General features: G+C 44.5%; 1 protein-coding gene across 1 annotated transcript; it reads left to right on the forward strand.

Annotated features, from left to right (window-relative positions):
* Window positions 1-8,446: 8,446 nt before the first annotated feature.
* On the forward strand, window positions 8,447-24,737 carry DRGX (dorsal root ganglia homeobox). The gene is made up of 6 exons (XM_054277364.1): window positions 8,447-8,480; window positions 11,039-11,136; window positions 11,373-11,474; window positions 13,984-14,156; window positions 14,466-14,578; window positions 24,472-24,737. Exons 1-6 carry the CDS (start codon window positions 8,447-8,449, stop codon window positions 24,735-24,737), a joined length of 786 nt encoding a protein of 261 aa, XP_054133339.1.
* Window positions 24,738-25,101: the final 364 nt, after the last annotated feature.

Here is a 25,101-nt window from a genome sequence, read left to right on the forward strand (position 1 = left end):
GGAGAATTTTTTTACTCCAATGAGACTTAAAAAAAAAAAGTAATGTTTTTCTTTCTGTAAATACTGATGTGTATAATAAATTTATTTAATTTAAAACCTAAACACTTGGGGTGTATTAAATTAATCTGTAATATAAAATGCAAATTTTTAAATAAATGTAATGTAACATTGGTATGGTTTGTATGTTGTATTTGAACCTTTCCTAGTGTCATGAATCAAATAATTTTCCAGAAGAGAGGACATTCCCAATGGCTTCAGTGGATACTGTATTAAGTCCTCTGTGCCAAGGAGTATGACAGATAAGGAGGATAGACATGTTTCCCTTCAAGGAGGATCCAGTAGTTGTTCCTCAAGTGAAAGTGTTTTGGTCCTGGTGTGTGGTTGCCCTGGTACAGTGGAATGTGAATCTGGTACAGGGTGGTTCTCACTGCTGCATCAGCCACACCCAGCCATGGGATTCAGTGCCATTGCCAAAGGGACCTTGGGAAGCATAGAAGGCCATAAAGGATCTCCCTTTAACTGTTCTATTTCCCAGCTGCTCTTATGCACTTTTCCCTTTTCACTGCAGAAGTACCTGCAGTGTTTTCACTTTGTAGGAGCCACACCTTGGGAGTGGCAAGATGCATCCACAGTGAGGATCTGGACCAAGTTGTTTCTGAATGACTTCAGCTGATGTTTTATTTTCCTTCTTGTGGTAGAGGCCCTAAGAACTGAAGCCAGAAGTTTTTACTGGCAGCATTTGGAGTGGATTGGCAGAGGCAGGATCTGTGTCCAACGTTGCATCTTCTGTCCATGCATGACAAATGCTTCCAGCACCATTAGCTGTATATCAGCTTCATCCTTCGCTGCTCAACCCAGAGAACTGCCCATTGTTTTTCTAGGATGTCGTAATGTGTTTCTTCTTGTTTCAGATGCCAGGAAAAAAAAATTCTACTGAAAAGCAAGTATAATTAATAAATAAATGATAGGCACACTGAATATTAGCTAACATAGCGCTGCCCTACAATAGGTGAAATATGCACAGGCAAGCTAGGAGCACTAGGCAGTTTTGCACACATTAAATTATTTTTTTTCTGCACCACTCAACTTAGTCTTATTATGCCCCATTAAACCCTGATAATTAAAACAAAATATATTGGAATTGTTTATCCTGGACTTTGTAAGGAAATGAGGTTCATAATAATGCCAAGGGAAAAAATTTACACTACACCACAACTTATAATTAGAATAACAATTAAGCACAAGTAGGCTCTTTCTTTTTGTTGCCTTTTGTTTTGTTTTGTTTTGCTTTAAAGTAAAGGTGAATTTTCTTCTCATTCATGAACTGAAACTTGTACAAATTCCAAAATAAGAAGAAAATCCTACTCATGGTAGAGCTGAAGGGTTACACTCAGCCCCATGACAAAGCATTTGGTCCAAATTTGGAACTAAAGTGATCCAGACTTGTGAGGTATGTGCAGTCACACTCTGCTCCTTAAGGTGGGGAGAGCACTAAGCCAACATGGCAGTGGGGTCTCAGTGTGTTGTGGGAGAGAGCCAACTGTGAAGAGCACAAATTCACAGGAGTGGTTTCCTGATTGTAGGAATGTTTGTTTTAAGGGATTTCTGTGGTACTCCTTTCACAAGGTGCAGATGATGGGCAGGTGCTCCTTGGCACTGAAGCAGGGGAAAGGATCTGCTGGGGGTGTTCAGGAACAGGTAAGGCAGAAAGGATGGGCTTGGGGAAATTGATCTGAGGTGGTTTCCTTTTTTCTGGGGAATGGGGTGAGCTGGGGAGGAAGAGAAAACGTCTATGTGCCTGCCCTGAGGAAGCTGGAGTACAGCGCTGCTGTAAGTTCTCTTCTATCCACTCTGCAGGCTTGAAAATGCTGTTTGGTATGAGGCAATCTTCTAGGAATGCTCGGGTGTTTCTTCCAGACTGCCAAGGGTAATTACTATGGTTCCTGTTCTTCGTATAGGAAATGGGGCAATTATTTGAAAGAGCCATGGAGGATAGTATTTATTCATAGTCCTGGAGATTGTCTCCGGTAAAGAGGAGTAACTGGGTGTGTATAGTAAATTCCAGGGCTTTCCTACAGATACCAAACCCTCCAAACTATCCCCAGTCCCTTTCAGATTGCACATAAAAGTGCGTGTACACACGTGGGTTCATTCTTATGTACCCCCACGTGCACGTGTTCAGAGGCAGCTTCACTCCTGGTTCAGCCCCAAGGATGGTGAAACTTTCCCAGAACTGAGATGGAGTGCTTGGGCTAATGTGAGTGCATTTCCACATCCAGAGGGTGAATTTCAATGGCTTTGTGCAAAAGTATGTCACACCTAGGCCACTTCTCTGCTGGCCTGGAGTGGGCTCACCTCCAAGGAGAGTAATTAGTAGGTGTGAATTTGTCTTACCTTTGGTGAATGAGACAACAGTGCATTAAAGCAGCTAGTAAAATCTTTTATTTTTTCCTGTTGGGTTTACTGCTAGAAGCCATTCACAGAATAAGGGAGACTGCTAACTTCTGTTGTCACAGAATGTGTGCAGCTTTAGATTCTTGCATATGCTAACTGCCCTTATTCAGAGCTAGATCATGGCCTGCCTTATCGAGGAAAACAGAAGCTGCAGATTTTCCCTGAGAAAATGACCTGATACTGAGAAGTGACTAAACTTTAACTGAAACCACGATTTGGTGATGCTGTAAATTCAGGCTTTGTAACACAAAGCAGCATAAACCCCAGTATGCTGGTTCAGATCGGCTCACAGAAACCTTGCTTGATTAACCACCAGGTTACATGTGTCAGACAGCACAAAACTGGTGTGTGTGTGTTTAAAAATCTGTGTACACTTTCCGCTGTGATCCACATTGTAATCAACTCTTCATCTGCATCATATTTTCTGCTAAATGTGCTGAGTCAGTGTTTGTGGCCATGCAACTGTGTCCTCAAAAGCCATAGACTGAAAGACCTTCCCTTGGAAGTCTTCATTCACAGTTCTTTGTTAGAACACTTATTTTATCCAGGAAGAAGCACCTTTGTATGACTAAAAACCCAGATAATCCCCCTGAAAACCAGTGTTGTTTGCCTCATCCTGGCACAGACCCTGCCTGTGCTAAGCACAGGTTTGGTAAAGGCACAGCTCCAGGCAGAGTGCTGGATACTGAGGAAGGCTCCTGGCAGACTAATCTTGTGTGCCACTAGAAGTGCCACAAGATTCCTTCTTGTTTTGCATTGAGAGGGAAGGCAAGAGTGAATGATGGGCTGTTCATAGGGTCCTGGCCAGCTGTGAAGGGAAACATGCAGCACTAAGGGAACTAAAGGAGGGCAGTGATGAAGGTCTGTGTGTACATACATGAAGCTTTTTGTGACCTGGATTGAATGAGTATAACACTTGCCAGGATATAAACAAGACAAGAAATTGTGGGATCAGGCCTGGCATACTGAATGACTTCTCAGTGGTATGTAATTTAAGCTAATTTTCCTTTCAGTCTCATGCACTTCCTTAGCCATGTCATGAAATTTCTATCCAATTCAATTGATTGCTTCGCCCTTGTCTAGGTTCTGATCAGAGACCTTCCTCTCTGATGTTGCATGTTCCTTTATCTAACGGTCATGTAATTTCTGTTAACAACAGCTCTCAAATTAGAAGAAAATATATACCAGTATATGCATACCAGTATATGGAATGTAGAAGTTCAATTACCAGGATTCATTTTCTTTGCACATGTTGAACCTGTAGCTATTGTAACTAGCACATGCAGTTGGGTCTAATTGCTGCTTTCCAGCTTGACCTAATTGATGCTCTGATTTGCAGTCACCTTTCCTCTATGAGTCCATGTTTCATTACATTTTACCCTTGCTCCTGAAATCCTAAAATTCCCATGGGGAAAAATAGACTATAGCAATCTAGAGCTTTTGTGTATGAACTGACAATCCTTTCTCCCCTGTAAATTCCTTCATCTACCCATGAACAGTGGAAATACAGTTGGTTGACAAAGAGGTTTATTAGTTACCCCCAAATACTCCTTTTTTAGGCTGGCATAACTACTTATAACTCAATAGGAGTTTTACTTAAACTCTGAATGAAAACTGCAGTGATATAAAAGCTTAGAAATCATTTAATAACGTAATTGGGGTGTTTATATTACAGGACTGTGCTATTCTCAATCCCTGCCTGTAATTGCAAAGAAAGAGTTCTCTGATGAGGAATGTGTCAGTATTTTCCATGTAAAATTATTTAAAGAAAATCTTTTGAAATATGAAAACCTCATGGTTTTAGCTTTAAATAAGCAATTCAGTCATCATTAAAAAAAAACCTCTAATGTCTCCTGCAGCTTTGATTTCAAACACGTCACATTCTTCATTAAAGCAATCATTGTTAAAACAGAGGGACATAAAGCAACATAGGATTTATTCCTTCATTAAACTGATGATCCGTATATGAAGCCAATTAACATTATGAGTCTGGTGAACATCAAGTGTAAAGAGGTTACAGAAAATTAAAAGCAGTCACCTTGGTCTTTAGATAAAGAAAGAACACTTTTACATTATAAATTATAAGAGTGTCCAAGCGGGACAAATCGGCAAATTTGGTTAATTGGAAAATACATTTTACTGCACATGAATTAGGGTAAAATAACCTTTTAGGTGCTAGCCTTTTTCTGTGGTCAGGTATTGAGAATCACAGGAAAGGAAGCATTTGGACATGGAGGGGCAAGAGGGCCATTTCATCAGACTGAGTTGTTCCTTGAGTTTTTTGAATGATCCCTCAAAGCTCAGTGCTTCAAAGGAAAACATCCATTCAGTGATTTTGCTCAGCAGTTCAGCCCTAGGTTTTGTCTTCATGGGTGAAATATAAGAGGTGTGTTTGTGTGTGCAGCTCAGGAACAGTTCTGCTCTAAGACAGACACGATCAGCAAAGTGTCTATCCTGAATTATACTTATTTGGAATTTTTCTTGCAGACCTAGTAACTAATATTGATGTCACAATAGTTGCAGTAATAACAACATTAATAATAATAGTAATGGTAATGAAAATTAAGTTTATGAAGGAGACTTTACCTTTAAAGTATTAAAGGTAAATTAAAAGGTTTGTTTTTTTTTTTCCCTGAAATATTTTAGCTCTGTACGCTACATCATTCTTGTTTTTAGTGCTTTGGTTGCTAGATCACGGGAACCACCAGAGAAATACTAGTCATGATCCCAAACAACTTACTGCCTATATTTTCCCCGGTAGTCCCGGATTGGCAGGAAAGGGTCTGCAGCAGGGGGACACGGAGGGAGGCCGGAGCAGCCCTGCCCGCAGCCGCTCCCCCGGGAGCGCGGCCGGGCCGGGGCCGGAGCTGCGGGCGCTCTCCGTGGTGCTGAAGCGCCGCCGCCCCGGGCTCCGTCCGTCCGCCCGAGAGCAGCACCCAGGACTCCCCAGCGCTAACTTTTAATTATGTCAGCCCCGCGTTTCGAGCATTAAAATTAAACAGACGCCGAGCTGGCGAGGGGTGGGGGATTATATATTGCTTAGTTATCTCCTTGTTTTGCAGCTGCTGGTCCTTGGGAGAAAGTTGAGTCTCGACCGGCTCAGGGTTCTTTTGCTTCTATTTAAAAAGCAGCGACTTGGAGCACTTCCCCGTGCACCATTCCGCCTTCTCCCCCTCCTGTAATACGCTGAACTTGCAGGCTTCAAACTGCTGGGGAAAGTGAGTCCTGGAGCCAAAACAGCAATGCAGCCCCCTGACTAGAGCAAGGCCTGAGAGCACCATAATGAAGTTATTATTATTTTATTAGGGGTTCTTATGATAAAACACTATCTCACTCATCTCTTCCCGATGTCAGAGAAAAAGGAAAAGGCACATCTGCCTCTGTGCTAAGGGATCCTACAGCACTGGCCCTGTGTGGATTTTCCCCCCCTCTCAGGAGGGGGAGACTGTCAGGAGAGATGCAGGCAGCACCTCTAGGTTATGGTCTTCTTTTTAAGGTTACTTGACCTAAAGCTTGTGCTGCTATTTTATCGAGTGCAGTCAGATTCAGAGCACTGGTCTTTGATCTTGCATGGTGCTGTAAAAACCATCTCAATTCGTAGTATACTTTACTGCTCAGAGACTTGCCTGGATGGTGAGCAAATGTCTGTTGTCAAACAAAGATATTCCTAAAAGTGTGTGTGTAGACATCTAAACGTATATAAAACACCTGAAGACAGCCTTCTACATCTGTTAGTACTATGCTAAAATTATAAGTGAATGGATAAGATAGGATCAGATCAAATCAATTCGTATCTCAAAATTAATTTTTGCCTTACTTTGCTAAATTAATGCTTCACAGGATGGAGGCATAGCTCCAACTTGAATATACGTTAGGGGAATTTCCACATCTATGCCTAATGTAAAAGACAGAGCAGGTGATATTTCTAAGGCTTATTAGTGTTTATTTAATGAGATCGTATGTACAGAATCAACTTTCCAAAGACATCATCTCTTCAATATCACTGTTTCTGCACCTGTATTGCCTGTATCCATCTCCTTTGCTCTGGTATGAATGTGCTGTCTTTAAACTCCCATCAGATCTAAGAGAGCCTGTGTAGATTTGCTCGCCCTTCCTGCACAGAACATTTCAATCTTTATAAAATATTAAATTTGTGTAGTCTGCCGGAGAAGCAATTGTTCCAAAATAAAATCAGCAGTCTAGACGGAACATAGACACCAGAACTTATCAACAGTTGTCTGACTTACATCTTCTGATGCATCTTGAGTGGGTCATAATACCAACTTTATTTTCAGTGGTGCATAAATTAATTACACGCATTTAATAACCAAAATATCATTATATTCCCCCTTTAATATCATAAAGGCTTTACGCCAGGGAAGCACTTAATGTGCAGGGGGCCATAACAGGCTATTATCCTTGTGTAATGCTATTACAGAACCAATTATGCGCCATTATACTTGCTTTTTTTGCAGTTTATGTGATTTGATCCAATCCCGCGTCCCTGACTTGAAAATTTCATCTGGGTACTTTAAAGTCTAATTTTCACCCGGGCTGAGGCAAGGGCCATCTCTCTCCGCTGAGCCTATGTCTCGGATGCATTTTAAAAGTAATTGCGAAGGGTCCCGCCGCATATCATTTGCAGACGGGAAGCGAGCATAAATCCAGAGACCCCTCGCTGCGAACAAAATCAAACTTTGCCGTGGTACGATCGCTTGGAAAGGCGAGGCGTGTGCAGAGCGGCCCCCCAAAACCCATCCGGCGGCAATTACGGGCAGCGCTCGGGGCCCCCCCGGCCCGCACCCCGGGGCACCCCGGGCCGGGGGGACACGCAGGGGGCTGCGAGCCCCGGAGCGCCGGCGCTCGGAAAATAATGGGATTGTGTTGCTGCCGTTCACATTCCTGGCGTTTGCTGAGAAATTACGCGGTTTTTTTTCTTTTCATCCTCTCCACCCCCCCTGCTCTGCACACCACGTGGGCCATTTGTAGGGCCCAATAGACCTATCCAAGTTACTCACTGTAGACAGCGCTGGAAATAATCAGATTAAGGCCAATTATGCGTGAGATTATAAAGGCAAGTGCTGAGAGGCAGAGCATGCTGTAGACAGATATAAAGACATCTGGCCACTTCCAGAACTCCACACAGCCCTTCTGTCTCTGCAGCCAACAACTCCCAGCGCCTTATTCTAAAGCAAAACACCCCCAAACCTTACCGGTGATTTTTACTTCTGTTCGGTTTAGGTATGGATCACTATATTCATGTACCTTCTGGATTTTTTGTTTGTTTGTTTGTTTTTAGTATGACTGCATATAAATTTGAATTGTTGCTTGGGTTTTTTTTCCTTGCTGAGGACATTGGCTCTCAGTGTGCTGGATGCTTTAAAAAGAAGGCAGCTTTTAGGATTTATTGCTGTTTCATTTTGGCAAAATAATTTAAATTTTCTTTTAAGCAGTTCAATCTTACCTGCAAACATTTGTTTTTCTTTATGTAACTATTTGCTCCGTAAAGGAATATTTGAGATAGATAGATAGATAGATAGATAGATAGATAGAGAGGTGGATGGATGGATGGATGGATGGATAGATATAGAGATGGATGGATAGGTAGATAGAAAAACAAGATAGACACAATCTGCTATTCTGGGCAGGAAAAAAAAATCAAACCAACAAAGTTTTGCTGATTCTGATTACTGTACGCCTACCACGGAGTTTTCTGCCTCTGTCGTTTTTAATTCGTTGCACAGGGTCAGACGCTACTTTTTCTTCTTCCTCTGGGATGGGCTTTAGGGTTATCAATGGGTCTCTTCAGGTGTTTTCTCCTGGCTCTTCACCTATTCTGTTCTTTCCCTCTGTGTGTTCAGACCTGCAGGAGGCACCGCGGCGGTGCCGGGCGCGGGAGCTGGTGCGGGTCCGTGGCTGCGGGCTGGCCCCGGCGCCGGCCGCCGTCGGGCTCGCAGCTGCGAGCAGCGGGCGCGCACCCAGCCGCAGGGCCATGTTCTACTTCCACTGCCCCCCGCAGCTAGAGGGTGAGTGTTGTCGCACAGAGATGTGTAAGTACAAGAGCTGAACTTCGAGGTGTCTGTGGGCGGGGGTGCGCTGGGGATGGAAGGAGAAACTGCGACAGAACTTGCGCCACGACTGTCGCGTACAAATGCGTGCTGGGATAAGATGTAAATTTATAGAGAGACAACTAAATATCATCCTTTTCCTTAAGAAAATACAACCCTGTCCCCCTTCCCCCTTCTAGCTTTCCCCCCTTGTCACAGGAAGGAAAGAAGGATTGCAAGACTTTTTTTTTTTTTTTAATTTGATTCCTGCTGGAAAGGGCTAGGTTTTACACCCCCACCCCCGTCATTTTGCCACCTGCCTCCCCTCTGTGGATAGCGATCCCGCAGTTGAGCCTCAGGCTAAGAGAGAGATGCTTTTCTCCCCTCCCAGCACAGATGTTGGTGTCATGGCTGTAATCGGGACACTTTCAGGACGTGGTCACGCCTCCTCCCTCCAGCCAAAGGGACCGCATAAATCTTTAATGCTATTTTGCAAACATTCTGTGGGAGGATGGGGAAAAATGAGGTACAACAGAAGGAAAAAAAAAAACGGGGGAAAATAAATATTTGGGAGGATGATTTTTCTTTGTATTATTGATTAGAGACTTTTGATTTTTTATTATTATTATTGTTGCTGCAGTTGATTCCCTTTCTAAAAATTGGCAGCCTTCAGGATTTCCCCGTGTCACCCCCGCAGATGCCCGGGCCCCTCTGCCCCGCTCCCTCCCTCGCAGTGCCGGAGCATCCCCGGGGCCGCGGCCGCGCAGCCCCAGCCCCCGGCGGGGCTTTCCCCAGTGCCCGAGTGCTACCGGCTCCCCGCGGCTGCACGGCGGGGAAAGCGACCCGGCCCCGTAAAACCCCGGCCAGGACACCCCGCTCCCTGCACGGGCATCGCCGGCGGGAAGGGGCTTTCCCTGCGGCGGCGCTGGCAGGAGGATGTGGTCCAGCGGTTCCATCCCACTTCGGGGAGGGTCAGCGCCTCTTTAAGCACGGCTTCCCAGGGACAGCGGACCCAAGCCGGTCTGTGCATCCCGGCTGGAATATTCACTCCCCAAAGTTTTCTCCGGGCGGGACAGGGGAGTGGGACTGGGCAGGACAGTGCGAGGGTCCCTCCGCCAGTGCCACCGAACTCTGAGGGGGCTTTGTTTGCTTGTTTTTGGCAGACAGCTTTGGAAACGTGTTCTTGTTTTTGTTTGCTTGTTTGTTTGTTTGTGTGCTGTACGTTTGTTTCTCCGGTGGCAGCATGGGGCCGGTGCCTGTGTTTGGCGGCCCCGCAGGCTGGAGCCTCTCCCGGCGCTGTCCGGGGCCGGCCCCTCTCTCTCCCGCCTTGGGCAGCAGCGGGCCGGGGGGAAGGGGCGATCTGTACTGCCAGAGGGTGCAAACAGCGCTGGGCATCACAAGAAAAAATAAAAAATATGTAACTCTGTCCAAATCCCGCCACCGACCCAAAGAAGGGGGAACAGAAAAGTTCTGTCCGGCCAGCGCTCGGGCAGCGCTCGGCCCGGTGCCGCAGGGAAGACGCCGCTTTCTGGGGGTCACCGGGACAGTATTTTGTTCTCGGATGAGCCTCTCTCAGGCCCACACGGTGTGAGGGCTGTGCGAGGAGAGGGCTCAGGCCGTGTTTATCTTCCAAATGATGCTGCGAGATGAGCGGTGACCTCCAGCCCACGTACCCCAGAGCACTCCAGGGGCAGCTCTGTGAGTGGGGTCACAGGGACACTCAGCAGCACTTCTGGGGGTTCTGGTGTTTTTCTGTTCTGTGAGGGTTTATTTTGGTTTGGTTTTGTTTGCTCCTTTGTGGGTTTTGGTTTGGAGTTCTTTTTGTTTTCTTTTTTTGGTTTGGGGTTGCTTTCTTTGGTTTTATTTTTTGCTTTGCTTTAAGTTTTGAGTGGTTTTTTGGTCTGTTTTGTTTTGTTTGCGTTTTTTAGCGAACAGAAAGGGAGTGACACATTTCAACACGGGCACGCACGGGTGATGTGTGACTGGGGGGAGCCGTAAGGCCGGGGTCCGCTCCATGGGACGTAATTCACATCCCGGTGGCCCATCTGCCCTCTCCCGACCTCCGTTTGGGGACAAACCCCGTCGGGCCCCCGAACGCCGCTCGGGGAAGGGCAGGGCGGCCTCCCCAGCCCCGCTACCGACTCCCAGCGGTTCAGCCGTGGCCGAGCAGCCGGTGCTGGGCTGCACCGAGCGCCGTGCCCGCCTTCTCCTCCGGCAGCCAGGACAGCAGCCGGGGCCGGTCCGGCCGCTCCCTCGGGGCGTGCAGAGGAGCCTGCCAGGGCCCCCCTGCCCCCTTGGCCGGGCAGATGGGCAGGGCCCTTGCCAGCTGCTGTCCGCACGCCTATGCCAAAGTCTGGTCTCTTTAATCTTTTAAAATACAAATGGCCCAAAAAATGTTCATTCCCGGGCCGGGGTGCGCTCTGGGCAGCAGAACCCCCCGGCCCTGGAGCTGGGGTAGCGCTGCCCGCCCGAGCGGCTCCGTGCCCGGCCCGGTGTGCCCGGGGCACAGCGGCCCTAACGCGGCTCTCGGTCCGCAGGCGCTGCCCCCTTTGGAGGTCACTCCGCCGGCGACTTCGACGACGGGTTCCTGCGCAGGAAGCAGCGCCGCAACCGCACCACGTTCACCTTGCAGCAGGTAGGAGCCGCTTCCCTCTGCCCCCGGCCTCGGCACCCATCGCCTACATCGCACCGGCTCCCTGCCTCCCCCGTGCCTGCTTCCTGCCCGCTCCCAGCCTCCCTCCTGCATGCCCCGTGCCGTGCCAGCCCATCCTGCCGGCCCCGCTGCCTCATCCATGCCTGGCAGACACCCCCGTGGGGCGGACGGATCCCCACGGATCTCTCACAGATCTCTGCTCTCCTTCCCTCCATCAGCTCGAGGCCCTGGAAGCCGTTTTTGCTCAAACCCACTACCCCGATGTGTTCACTCGGGAAGAGCTGGCTCTGAAAATCAACCTCACGGAGGCCAGGGTGCAGGTAAACATCCTGGGGAATTACTTAACTCGGATATTCAAATATTCAAAATGGCAAACTTTTTTTTTTAAATTTTTTTTTTATTTGACATCATGACTGCAGAGTGCACATTTGGCCAAAGAACGCAAATGAAGACGATCTGTCATTTTCATGATGCACTTTAATAACATCAACATAATGTGGAATATTAGATTAGGTTGATTAATCGGTCATTCATAATTAACTAGTGATAATGTTCTACACTAATTTGTCCGCGTCTCCAAGGTACTAAATTACATCAATGCACATCCATTTCCTTGCTTTTGGAGGGGGGGCGTGGTGCAGAGAAAAGAGCTGAGACGTGATTCTCCAAAGCAACTATGACCACTGTTGAGCAGTGGGGTTAGTCAGCTGCAGGGAGCCCGGCTGCCAGGAAGAAAGCTTCTGCACCTCTTCAACTTTTCTCCCTTTTGCCTTCTTTCTAAACACTTAATTTAGGCAGATAAAGAGCCTGCAGAGCAATTCCCACACCTTTAATATGATCCAATAAATACCATTGGCCATGATTACTCTGTCCACAGCCACACTTTTCCAGCCCTTCCTTTCTTCCTTCTCCTTACCTTTTTCCTTAGTTTTTCTTTTCTTTTTTCCATGTTTGTTTTTCCATGTCCAGTCCATATGTATATGCAGGTTCTCTGCTAAAACAAGCAGTCCTGCAGTCGTCAGGGATGGATCCCCGTAACTCTTTAGGCATCCACAACAGAGTTGCAAACCATTTTTTGAACACGATTATGCATTCATTTTTATTTATGGGGCTTTTCTGCACGGTCTTCTTCTATTTTTTTTTAATTTAGGTGCTTGGGGTTAAGACTATGCAAAGATCTAATTGTAGGAAATATAATAGCTTGCCTTTTGTTCCCTAGGGTCATGTTAGTATCTCTTAAAACCCAATGGCTGAAGAGAGATAATGGAATTCACCACAGTAAATTGGGGATTGTGAACAAATTATTTCTCCTATAATCAGATTATGTGATCCTGATTATTAAATCTGAACATGAATCATTGGTCATATGCGGGCAAATTAAACTGATTATTATTTGGAAATGAAAATCTCCTTTTACCGCTGCATTGTAGGTACTGGCTTAAAAAAATAATAAAAAATGCCATTTTGGCTATTGGTGCCTAAAGACTGAACTGCAAATTGAGATAAATGGGACAATTATTGAGCATTCAGAAGTGGAAGATCATAACTTCTTCCTGAAAGGTGCAAGGGTGAGATAGGGGTGGTGACAATTAGATTGCTGAGGACTGGTGTTTAGCCTTGTTGTTGGCTATTATGCAAACAGACAATAGATGCAAGCATTTGTTTAGCCTGCTTTCATGCAGAGACATGGGGAAACACAGAGGATGGGAGATATGTTTACATTATACCCCTTGCTCATTCAAATATGATTAATGTGCTATAAAGCAGAGTCTTAATCGAAGATGATGTTGTCAAACAATAACTAAATAGGGAAATAAACGACTTCATCATGCTCTTTCCTCAGAAGCAGGCGAACTGTCAGTGCAAAGTCATTAAAATATGATAATGAAAAATAGCTCAATTAAATATTGTTATAGCTGTGACCTTCATTCAATTAAGACACAAGAAAGTGTCTGCATTTTGCTTTGCATTTAACTGCTCTAAATTTAGAATATAGATAAAATCATTATTCAATGTTTGCTGATACATGCAATTAAAAGGCAGCTAACTAAAATGGAATTGGAGAAGGAGAAGAATAATAATAACAACAATCTCACCCATACTTGAATTCATGTATTAAAATGTGGATTTCCTGACCTCCAGAGAGACTTGGCATTTGCCACCTCAAACATCATACTTTCAGCATATCAGCTCCTAGGTTAATAGGAAAAAAATTTAGAATAATAGTCAGAAAAAAAATCAAGAATATGAATATTTGTTTTGCATATGGGGGAAAAAAAAAGGTTTGGAAATTGGTGTTCTATTCTGAATTCATTGTGTGGCCTGAAGTGGGGGCAGTTGCACGAAAACATTATTAAACTGCAGAATGATGTTCCAAAATTAGTACCTATCTGCTTTTGAGTCCTCTGAAAGCAGACTGGCCATGAGAGGAAGAACAGCCAGTATCAGCCCTCTCCAGAAAATGGGCTGGATAAGATGGCCAGATCCACATCTTTTCACTTCTGACCTCTCTGATTCTAGCAGCTGCTGATTTAAAGACTTATATATGTTTTAATCAGAGTGCTTAGATACGTATTTAACCCTAAATTTTTGTTCTGGCATGCCTTTTGAATGTCTTTAGACATTTCTGGCTTGCTTTCCAGATGCAGAAATATCACAAATACAAATGTCATCCTAAGACTCAACTAGAATAGCAATGGGGATGCAAAATAACAGGAAGATTTAGCCAAGCTAGTAAATGACAGATTTCACTGGAGTAACATTTTATAATCTCCTTGCTGCACATTTAGCTAAACATGGTTTTCACATAGAATTCCTCTCCTGCTCCAGGTGTGGTTCCAAAATCGAAGGGCTAAATGGAGAAAAACAGAGAGGGGTGCTTCTGACCAAGAGGGCTCTAAGGAAACTATGGCTGAAGTGGCACCTCCTGCGAGGAATTTAAATTCCCCTTCTCCAACAGACCAAACCAGGAATAAAAAAGAGGGTCTCGAGATCCAGCAGAGGTAAGAGTAATATATTATATCATCTGCCTACCTGTCTGTGGGGCAAGAATGCCTCATATGTATGTATGTGCATACAGATTTGCTGCTATGCCTTGACCTAGAGGCATCATCTTTAGAAAATGAGGTGTTTCTTGTGCAATCCACTGTTCCCTGTGGAGAAGCTGAGGAGCTGGTGGCTGTGGGAGACTGGTGTTGTCCAGCCTGGGTCACATCTAGTTGTGTGCTGAGACACCAATGTGTTTGAGTGCATGCACAAATGGAATAGCTGGTTCTGGTTTTGTAAGGAATTTATCTTCTTCTCTCCATCAGCCTGAGCCGAGCAGTGGGTCCTACAGGCCCTTTCTTCCCTTCCTGCCTGCCGGGGACTCTTCTCAACACAGCCACCTATGCACAAGCTTTATCCCACGTCGCCTCTCTAAAAGGTAGGTTACTTTACTTTACTTGGGAGCAAGCTCAAAGAGCATCCCTTTCAAGCTAAGTGGCATGGTCCCACTGCCCTCTGTGAGGAAACCTTTGGGAAATGGCAGACCCCTCTTTCTCTTTAGATTGGCAGTATTTGCACTGACCAATGCTGCACAAACCAAAGTGAGACTCCTATAGTAGGATCATTTGTGGCAAAACTCCTTCATTTTACTCTGATGGCTACTTTTCATGAGGTCAGGTTTTCTGTGAAGGAGTAAGACAGGTGGGGTTTGCTCCTTTAGAGTTTTTGTTGCATATGCATTTTTTTTAAGACTTAAATTTATTCTAATAAATTAGTTATATACATCCTTTTGCATTATGTAGTACCTGGCACCATTACTGATGCCTCATCCGCTCTTTGCATGTGGTTTCCTTTGCAGTGCATCTCTGCACAATCCAGACCTTTCTCTTCTTGGACAGTAGATCCCCTTTGAGAACTTGAATAAAGCATGTTCCTGGGGACAGGGGAGGATACAAAGTAATTCCCCATTACCTGGGACCCCAGCTTCAGGAAGGGTACATCCTGTGTCTATATACTTTTGGTATCCAGCAGCAGTATGCAACTTTTAAAAATAAATCACCTACTCATCCATTAGCTGTTCTTAGTCTAACAATTTATAAGACTAAGAGTGTAAGCAGGATGAATTCAATTTATAGATTTATAGGATGCAAAGCCTCATAGCAGTGCCAAGCACAAAGAGGCACATACATTTACTCTGTGTCCCAGTGTGCTGCAAGAACTTGTGAGGAAAGTTTCTCAGTTGAAGACCCACCACTACAAAGAAAAATGTCCTCTAATACATTTCACTGTATCCTCTGGCATACCTCATGCTCCTTGTATTTCCACTTAAATCAGCACTGCCAAGGCGTATTCCTGGAGCAAATGTCTGAAACTCCTGAGTTGTGTGTTAAGTCCAGTGTCCTGCCCCCTGCACCCCCTTCCCTCCTGTCTTTCAAAAGAAGCTGAAGCCAGACACATCACACAGTTACAGCTCCTTTGGTAGGTGTGGGACCTGGAACTTTGAAACAAGAAAGGACACACAGGGTACTAAATAAGCCCTAAAACCTAAAGGCTTTTTGTCACCTGTGGGTGGGCAGCAGCTGTTTAGAGTGCCTGAGTCCTCTTGATCTCTGCCCTGTGAAGTCTTGGGGTTGCAAATTTTGACTTTTTCCATTGGGAAGCCTCTCTGGAGTAGATAAGCTGGAATTTTTCAGGCAAAAAAATTGTTCATTAACAACGGTAGTCCCAGACAGGTTGAAAAGTGTGGAAATAGAGTTGTGTTCAGTGAATAATTTTGATGACATTAAAGTGGTTTTTTTCCCTTAAAGTTTACATTCAAACATTTTCAAATTAAATCATGTTCTCACTGATTTCATGTTTAAATGTAGTTAAATTTTAAGAAAAAATTGCCCAAATAAACAAAGCCAAGCAAAATGAAAGAAAAAATATTTTAAAATTGTTGTGAGGGGTTGCTATTTTTAGCTGGTTGGTTTTTTTGCTGGTTTGGTGTTGGATTTTTGTTGTTGTTGTTTTTGTTTGTTTATTTTTAGTTTTATTTATTTGGAAGACTTCCTGTTACTCTTCTCTTTGATTTTACAGCTTAGCCAATAAATTGAGAAACTAATAATTTGCTCTTTTTTGCTTGATTGAAGATTTACAGCCTAGGGGCAGAAAAAGTTCTATTCCTGAATCTTTTGTAGGTATTAAATAGTCAGTTGCCCAGACTAAGAGGAAATGCCCCTGAAAAAACTGTCCCAAATGTAAATAGAGATTTTTTTATTTATACAATTTGTATAGGAATGATCTGGTATCAGATGCCTGCATATAGTCTTGGGGAATGTTGTCAGATATACAGTTCATTTCTGAAATGTCTGTTTTACATTTCTTGCCTGGCACTAGAATCTCCAGGTACGTGCAAGGAATAAAGTAGCATATTTTGATTTTATGAAATGCAGATACAGATTTGCACATCTGTGTATGCCCCTACCAGGAGCTGTGTGTGCCTGTCAGGGTACTGTTATCCTGGCAAGGGACTGGTGGTCTGAGCTGCTGCTTTGAGGGGAGCTCTTCTGCTGCTGCTGCCAGGTCTGCTGCAAGGTCTTAGCAATGTCAAATTCTGGCTTTGGGGTTAAGGGGGAAGAACTTACTGTTACATGAGGGACCAAATCTGATATATACAAGCAGAGAATAATTGTAACATCTCTCTTGTGGCATTGATATATTGAGTATTGTGTCCTCCTTCCTTGGCCCATCTCCACAAGTTTCTCCTTTCCCCATTTCTTCAAGAGGAATTCCCTTGGGCTGGGGTAGGGCTGTGCACAGCAGTCACTGAGTCTTGGTCCTGTTAATTGGTAACCAGGGCAATCTCTGGATCTTCTGAATGGACCAAAGGTATCACAGGCCTAATGCACAGTTTGCTTTTCTTTGGTATGGAAACTCCAGGTAAATGATGTTCCATCTAAACCAGTGCATTTGAGAGCACAACCAAACTCATGAGTCAGTCTGGAGGAAAAGATAAATGTTGTGAGAAGGAAGGAAAGGACAGGGGGAGACACAGTGCCCACAAAACCTTGATGTGACTGTATTTGTCATATTCTCAGTTCAGTTTGTTCAACTCTCTTTTGATTTCCGTTTGAGACAGGAGCTGTGTGCATGTGGGCAATAGTATATGCCCTTATACATCTTAATTAAGGGACCTAAGCCTCTCCCTTGAAAATCTAGTTGCATTTTGCTGCAGAATGATGCCAGAACCCTGCCACAGTCAGTCTGGAGGCATAGGATTTTATGTCACACAAATCCCATAAAACTCAGCATAGGGCATAAAGCTATGAGCTGCTTGTTTTTTTGATTTTTTGCATAAGGGAAAACCCAGCAAGTAGAAAGGTTTTCCAAAATTTTGCAAGTTTTATTGAAGAGTGAAATGATTGAGAGGTCTTCACAGTATTTGTTTTGTGCCAGACATGCTTTGAAATTACCAGGAATTCTCTGTGCTTTTGAAAGCAAAATATTTGCTCCAGAATCAAAGCATTATTTCACTACAAAAGGATGCATGGCCCTGCTTTCTTCTATGCAAGTATCAAAAAAAATGCAGCTCCTCTATGTGGATCTTGTAAACAGATATATATTCCCACCACTGGGAGAACAATCCTGGCCAGTTAAGGGAATCACATTCTTCAGTACAGCCATAAGAGCCGCCTGCAAAAAAATGAGCACTCTCACCACATCAGGTTCTCCTAGGAAGTGTAGGTTGTTTTCTTACTCTTTTGAGGGGACAAGATGCATTTTGTTGGACTTGTGAGACAACACTTTGGTGGTGTTGGTGAATAATATTTGACTGATGCTTTGGAAGGAGACAAAATCAATACAGTGAATAACAAGTGATGATGGTGATGTAAGTAATTAATAATTATTTTAGGCTCTCAGGGACCATTTTCATTCTGTCATCTGAGAGTTCTTTATCTTTAGTAAAAAAAACCCAATACCTCTCTTTCTCTTTCTCTGGCATTGCTTGGCTCCAGACCCAGGTCTTCAAAGCTACATAAAGTGCTTAGGCCACAAGAGTCTGGGATCTAATTTGTAATTTAAGGATGTAATAGCTGAGGGTGAAGCTGGTCTACAAGAGATAGGAAATCTTAAGACAGCCTAGTCTGGGGCAGGGACTAAGGCTGCAACTTTGCTTTTGGAAAGACTGTGAAGTGCTCGTTAGGCTTGCCTCATGTGGCTCTGGACCACCCATGTGCCATTTCTAGGATAAGGGGATATTGTTGGAGCACGAGACCCGGTCTGCTCTGATGAATGAGAAGAAAGCTATTTTCCCTAAGCACTATGCCTCATGAATTCTGCTGTGTCTGAAACCAAGATTTTTTTTTTTCCATCAAGGTGAAGATATTAACCACAGGATGTTCTGTTAATAAGATGGGATGGCTATACTATGCAAAGAAAACTGTTATTCAGAATATAGACTTTTTCCAGAGAAGAATATATTATCACTGGACAGTTTTTCTCTGTTTCTGTCAAATATTCTCTGTTCAATAATACAACAGACCTTTTCCTGTCTCCTGTCTCTCTGAAGTTTAGCACAGTGGAGGCTGTACTCAATAGCAAACATCTGTTAACAACTGTATCCTCTCCCCATGTACTATTCTGTCAGGAAATATAATTCCTCATTTGAAGAATTAGCACAACGTCATAATTTCTGGGGTATACAGTGTTTCCTACTTCAGGGGTTTAGTACTTCACCACTGACCATAATGAGGAAAAGGTTGACTCACAGAGATGAAATTTCTGATGTTCATTACTCTCTAAAATTGCCCTGATTTGACAACTATGCTACTTCATTGTGGTGACTTCAATAGTTCCATGATCTTCTAAGATGAAACACTTACTGTAAGCCAGGCATCTGCAGTCCATTTAGTAGATTTAATTGCAGACCTCAAAGATGAAGGGAAAATACTTGTTTTATTTATGGGCTGTATAACTATAGAGTCATCTGGAGAAGCTAGTGTTCTGTGCAGAGAGACCTCAAAGTACCTTCTTAATGGATGACAGCATGAATGCAATTCATTAATGCAGAAGATGTTATTAATGGGTGTAAACAAGAATCTCCGTTTTTTGGCGGATGTGTTCTACCATTCTGGTGGCTGAGGCCAAGAGTGTGTCTGTTACGTTCCGCTGAAATTTCCCCAGACCCATGATGAGTGAAGTGCATGAGGAGAGAAATAATTACACTTGCCAGGGAATTACTTTCATAATTCACCCACAGCTCTTCTCCATGCAAGTTATAGCTCAGTTGGTTTTCACGGCACCCCCACACCACTGAGAGAGGAGCTCGATTGTATTATGCACATCCAAATGGGTATTGCAGGCCACTGTTGATTAGGCTCTTTTATGGTTTGCTGCTACTGTGGTTGTTGTTCATATTAGGGAGGCTTAATTGCAGTATCCAGGATAAAAACCCTAAAACATAACTAGAACTGCCTGTCCATTACATTTCAATTGCTATTATGGAAAGATGGAGGGAATTTGCTCAGTTCCGTTGGGCAATTCCCATTGCTGAGGCTGTGAAAGAAGTGTTCAAGGACCTAACTCACCCTTGAACTGATGTTTGCTGAACTGAAGCTCCCCTGTTTACCGTAAGACTGGGGAATGAGAATAAAACTCTTGGAGTCTTTTATTTTCAATGTCATTCTTGATTATGGATTTACTGACTTTTCTGATGTAACGCAGCCAATATATTAAGTGGGTTTGTTTGGCATTTTTCTTAGTTTATCTGCCACTCTGACTTCAGAGAATCTAAAACATTTCTTTAGTTTGCTGCAGATTCACACACATTGAGAAGGTTCTTTTGATTCCCATATCACAGGCCCCCAGCTCTATCACTGCTCTACCTCAAAGGTAGAGATTTTTGGTCTTTTTCACTAGGAAATACAAAGGCACTTGGAGCCCTAAGAGCATGAGTAGGAAATAGATGCTGTCTTGTTCCTCCAGGACAAATCTTGATTAGGTTAGTGGACCTTGGCTGGGCAAGTTGGTTGATGAGGTTGCCAAGCTGACAGCATTCAAAGGAATGATGAGGTTGCCAAGCTGACAGCATTCTGTTCTCTCAGCTTTTCTGTGGGCTTTGCTGCCAGCCTTCCTGCTCTAACAGGCAAGTCCTGGCTTCTGATTTTTTTTTTTTTTTGGGAGTACTATTGGCACAAATAAAGGAGGATGAAATCCTCCAGTTCCAGTGTTATTTTGACAGAATGGCACCTGATGATGGAATATCTGAGCCAGATCATCAGCTCTTTGTTGTTTCTACTGGGCAAAGAGGGGTCACAGCCAAGGAGATGTGAAATTATAACATTTGGATTCTGCTGGCATCTCTGAAGTGCTCTTCCAGGCTCTGGGCAGCACAGGGTACCTTCCACACTTAAACAGCTTCTCAGTAGAAGGAGAAACCATCTAGTATAATTCCAGCAGCCTTGAGGCTACCCCAAATTAAACTGGGACCATCTGATGCTTCTCCATTTCATGCTTTTCTTGTTCTGAACTTCCTGATTCAGAGCTCGAGAAGATTTGAATAAAGCCACTTGTATGTTTCCTACTTTTGACTTAGGCTTTAATTGACAGAATGTTGGTGTCATCTGTGAAGTGCAAGAGGGAGCTCCCATTGACTCAGCTCCCACTGGTAATCAACACTACAAACTTGAGATTGTCGTTGACCTTCCAATCCTTATGATAGGGATTAGAGCTGAAGAAAACCAATGTGACTACCATGAGAAGATAACAATAATTAAATCAAACATAGTATTTTCTCTGAAAATTAAACATCATGCATTGATATAAGAGGGTTTTAAATGGGATTTTTTCTCTCCTTCCCTCCATGTCAGGTTGTAATTCAGCTGTCCATATCAAATGCTCATATGCACAAATAATGAAAGAGGAAAGGAATGTGGAGTTTGCCTTTTGGAAAGACTACCCATTAAATTCTTTAAGCCCTTGACTTGAAACACAAAATGCATATTTAAAAATTTATATTGATGTTTATGTATCAGCATGTGCCCCACTCCTCTCCCTCTCTTCCCACCTTAAACTGAACCATGGAACTGCACAAAAGAGTCCACAACGAAAAGTGTAGATCAAATATTGTTATAATTTAAATGTGATGTTGGCAGAGACAAGACAAAACTAATTTAATTTTTCCTGTCAGTCTCTGTAGTAGATCAATTAAACTGCCAAGTGGATCAAATATTTCAGACTGTATTTATTACATTAAGTATTTATGTTCAGGCTGGGCATTTAAAGTATGATCTCATATAGGAATAGAAGGAGGTTCAGATCAATCCAGCAGAAATCTAATTGTGTATTTTAATTTTGCGTACAGAAGGCAGTAAGTTCCTGAAAGAAAGCAAACACTACCCTGTCCATATTGCACCAACTTAAAACAAATCCTGATAAACTAATCCTAGATTGTCATAGATGTTGGTGGGGGCTGCATTCAGATCTAGGGCTGATGGCTGTACCCTCACTGATTTTGATGGGCGCTGGATGCCTGAAGTCCTATGAAGATTTGAAATAAGTAGGAACAGTTCCTTCCTTTCCCACTGTGGGCTCAGGGCTATTGCAATAAGATATTACAAACTACTGCTGCCTGCTATATCTGGGTGCCTGTGTCTTGGTCACTGTCACTTTTCTGGAGATTGTGGGCTGACTGGTGGGAAGGTGGAGACCTTGGACTCCTGAGTGTCCCATTCTTGGCCTTGGCTTTGTGCTGGCAAAGTCCACTACATTTCACTGGACTTATTATCTGCAGATTCAGATGATTGTAAGGTACAGTCAACCTTCTTTACAACATACATTAAAAAGGAACAGGGCTAAATCCTTTTCTTCTCTATTCTAGCTGGACCCTGGAGCAAATGATGCTTTTTACTTTACTTTTTTTTTCATGTGTGAGCTGTTTGCAAGTATTTTAACCTCAGTGGAAATGAAAGAAATGGTTTATGGGTGAATTATTGCTAGAGATAGCTTTGTTTCCACCACAGGTAACTGCACCCTCAGGTTGCAGAGCCACTAGGTAATATCAGGGCAAATTATTAAGCAAAGATCTTAGGCTGGTGCTGAATGCTGATAAATATTTTATTGCTCTAACAATGGAATGAAAATTATTCTTAGGGAATGGAGCCGATTCCTGCTTTTTCAAAAAGGAGAAGACTGCTTTCCACTTCTCCCCACTTCCCACTAAACAGTGCCTGTGCCCAGTCCTGCATTAGGCACTGCAGGCCAGCCCTCCCCTCAGCCTGGGAGCTGAACAGCTGTGTTTGAAAGCCTCATTCAGTTTGTGTTAGAAAGCAGCAGTGCAGAGGCAGTTGATGCTCCTGCAGGCCTCCCAGCTCCTCTACCTCTGAGCAGAATAGTGGGACTTGGTGCAAAAAACCTGCTCCAGACTGCAGGGACTCTGAAGGGCCCCTCCTCCCTCTTGTAGAAACAGTGGCTGTGATTCAACAGGGCAAAAAATTACTTTATGAGTGTGGCTGGTGGTAGCAAAAGCTGTAAGTTGTGTTACTGAGTAGATTTTATTGTAAACCCTCCTTCTGACCTGCTCAAAGCAGCCACAGAATTCAAGACTGAGCTTCCTAGAGCTAAAAGCAAAAGAAGCCGATAATTTTAGCCAAGTGCTGAAACTTGCTTGTGCTTAAATGCCTGGATCCATGGAAATGTTGGTCTGCTGATCATATGCTTTATCAGAGAAGTATTACAAGATAAAAGGGTTCTTTCCATTTATATTAATAAGCTGTCCTTTGTAGATGCCGCTTTTTGAAATGCAAGGAATACTTTTTCCTGAATGCTGCTGGCAACCACAAATCTCTGACAATTGCTGTGGAGAAGTCTTGCCAACATCTTAAAAACAAACAACTGACTGCCTTCATTCCTAGCAGATGGGTGCTGACCCGTTGCTACCAAGAACAGAAGTGTAAAACTCTGGAGGTTATTAGTTCCATCACTTAGTCATGAGCCATTTAACTCAAATATTAACTACAGAAATTAAAGCAAGTCCTTGGCTTGGAAAGATCAGGGGAAGATACTGCATCGTGTCAGGATGTGCGGGTGCCAGTAGTTGTCTGGGCTGTTTCTTGTTGAAAGGGAACATATCAGCAAAAGACAGGCTTCCGTCAGGGGTGTACATGAGGATGTGGAGCTGGTGTGGCCTCTAAGACCCCTGGAAACATGGTGACTAATGGTGTCTGGTTTTTAACCAGACAGTAAATTCAAGAGATAGCTCAGGCATCCTACCCCGTCTCCCCACCCTCCTCCTCTGTCACATTCTCCATCATTCAATAGATGCCTCTAAGCTGAGTACCAGCGTGGGTTTTGGATGGACTGCATGTCCTGCCCAGTGATCAACCTATACTTCCAGGTGTGCTTATTTGGGAACTGGCCCAAGCTACAGCATTATCAAAGAGAAACCAGAGGAAGAGCCTCAGAAAAGCAGCAGGTGGAGTGAGGACTGCCTCTGTCAGTGGGTTGCAGGAAGGTTTTGGCTTCAAGAGAGAGTAATCACTTCATCTGTGCTGCAGTGTTTCCCTGCCTGCTTGGAACAGCCACATGTCTCAAATGACAGGGTAGAGATGCTCTGGCCCATCTCTCCTGATGGGACTCTAAAGCTGTATCACAGCAGCAGCTTTAGGTAACTTTGGATCACTTCTGAGGCCGTTCTATTTGAGGGGTCACCCTGAAGCAGCACAGACACTGAATGGGTAAAGGAAGAATGGACTCTTGCAGGTAGACATGGTGCCAGTAGCTGGCAGGGGCCTGGCCAAGGGAAAGTATCTCATTTTACAGTGAGATAGGAGAAGGTCATCATAACGAGTGGAATATTTTCACCTTTCTCTCCCCTGTAATCTTTCAGGCAAAGATAAGTGACAGAACTCCTATGCTCACTCACCAAATGCTGCTGCCTACATTGGTCAGGTTCAGTGTGCAGGTGGAGGGCAGGGGACATCTCCAGCATGGAGCTGATGGCAGCCACAGAACAGCAGCTGATATGAGAGGAGGGACTGAGCTGAGCCTTGCTTATGAGAAAGTCTCATGTGTGATCTGAACTTCACTCACTTCTGTCTCTACTTCCCTCTTGCACTCTGTTTGTCACCCTGGATGACTCACGGTGTAAGATCCTTCTCACAGAAGGATCAGCAGAACAGGATATGGGTTTTCTAGCCATAGTGATCCAGAGGACACCCGTGTGCCCACTAAAGGTCAACGTACCCACTAAAGGCCAACCTCATCTCTGTCCTCTTCAGACTGACCATGGAGGGAACAGCTGTTTTCCATGACCTTCCCAGCAGTGACTGTGCTTCTCTCCTTCCTCCCCAGGGAGCCCTCTGTGCTCGTGCTGCGTCCCTGACCCCATGGGCCTGTCCTTCCTGCCCACCTACGGCTGCCAGAGCAACCGCACGGCCAGCGTGGCGGCGCTGCGCATGAAGGCGCGCGAGCACTCGGAGGCCGTGCTGCAGTCTGCCAACCTGCTGCCTGCCGCCAGCAGCAGCCCCACGCCCCCCGCCAAGCCCGGCCCCGAGGGCGGCCAGGACAAGCAGCCCCCAGCAGCCAAGGAGCACATGGAGGGTGAGAAGAGCGTATGAGAGCGGGGCTCTGCCGCCCGTGCCCTGCCGAGGCCTGAACTGCAGTGTGGCCGTGCCCAGTGGGACACCATGGGCCACCAGGGACCTGCACAGCTGAGCGGCCTCTTTGGCTGCCTTTCATGCACCCCTGCTTTTCTTGTGTCGCTGTAGGTTCATTTCCCTGATTTATCAGCACTATCTGTGTTTGGAAACTTTGGTGAAACTGTTTTTATTCCCCCCTTGCCCCATACATCCCAGGGACACTGAAACGATCCTGGCTTGCTCCTGCACATCTCAACTTCCCATCCTGTGTGAAATGGATGGTTGGAAGCAGCACATCACTTCCAGATATGAGTTCTGGGGGCAAGAGATGTACCAGGCACCA

This window comes from Melozone crissalis, unplaced genomic scaffold (assembly GCF_028551555.1).
Source record: "Melozone crissalis strain CALT ecotype California unplaced genomic scaffold, PUWL_Pcris_2 ptg000019l_1, whole genome shotgun sequence".
NCBI classification, from domain to species: Eukaryota; Metazoa; Chordata; class Aves; order Passeriformes; family Passerellidae; genus Melozone; species Melozone crissalis.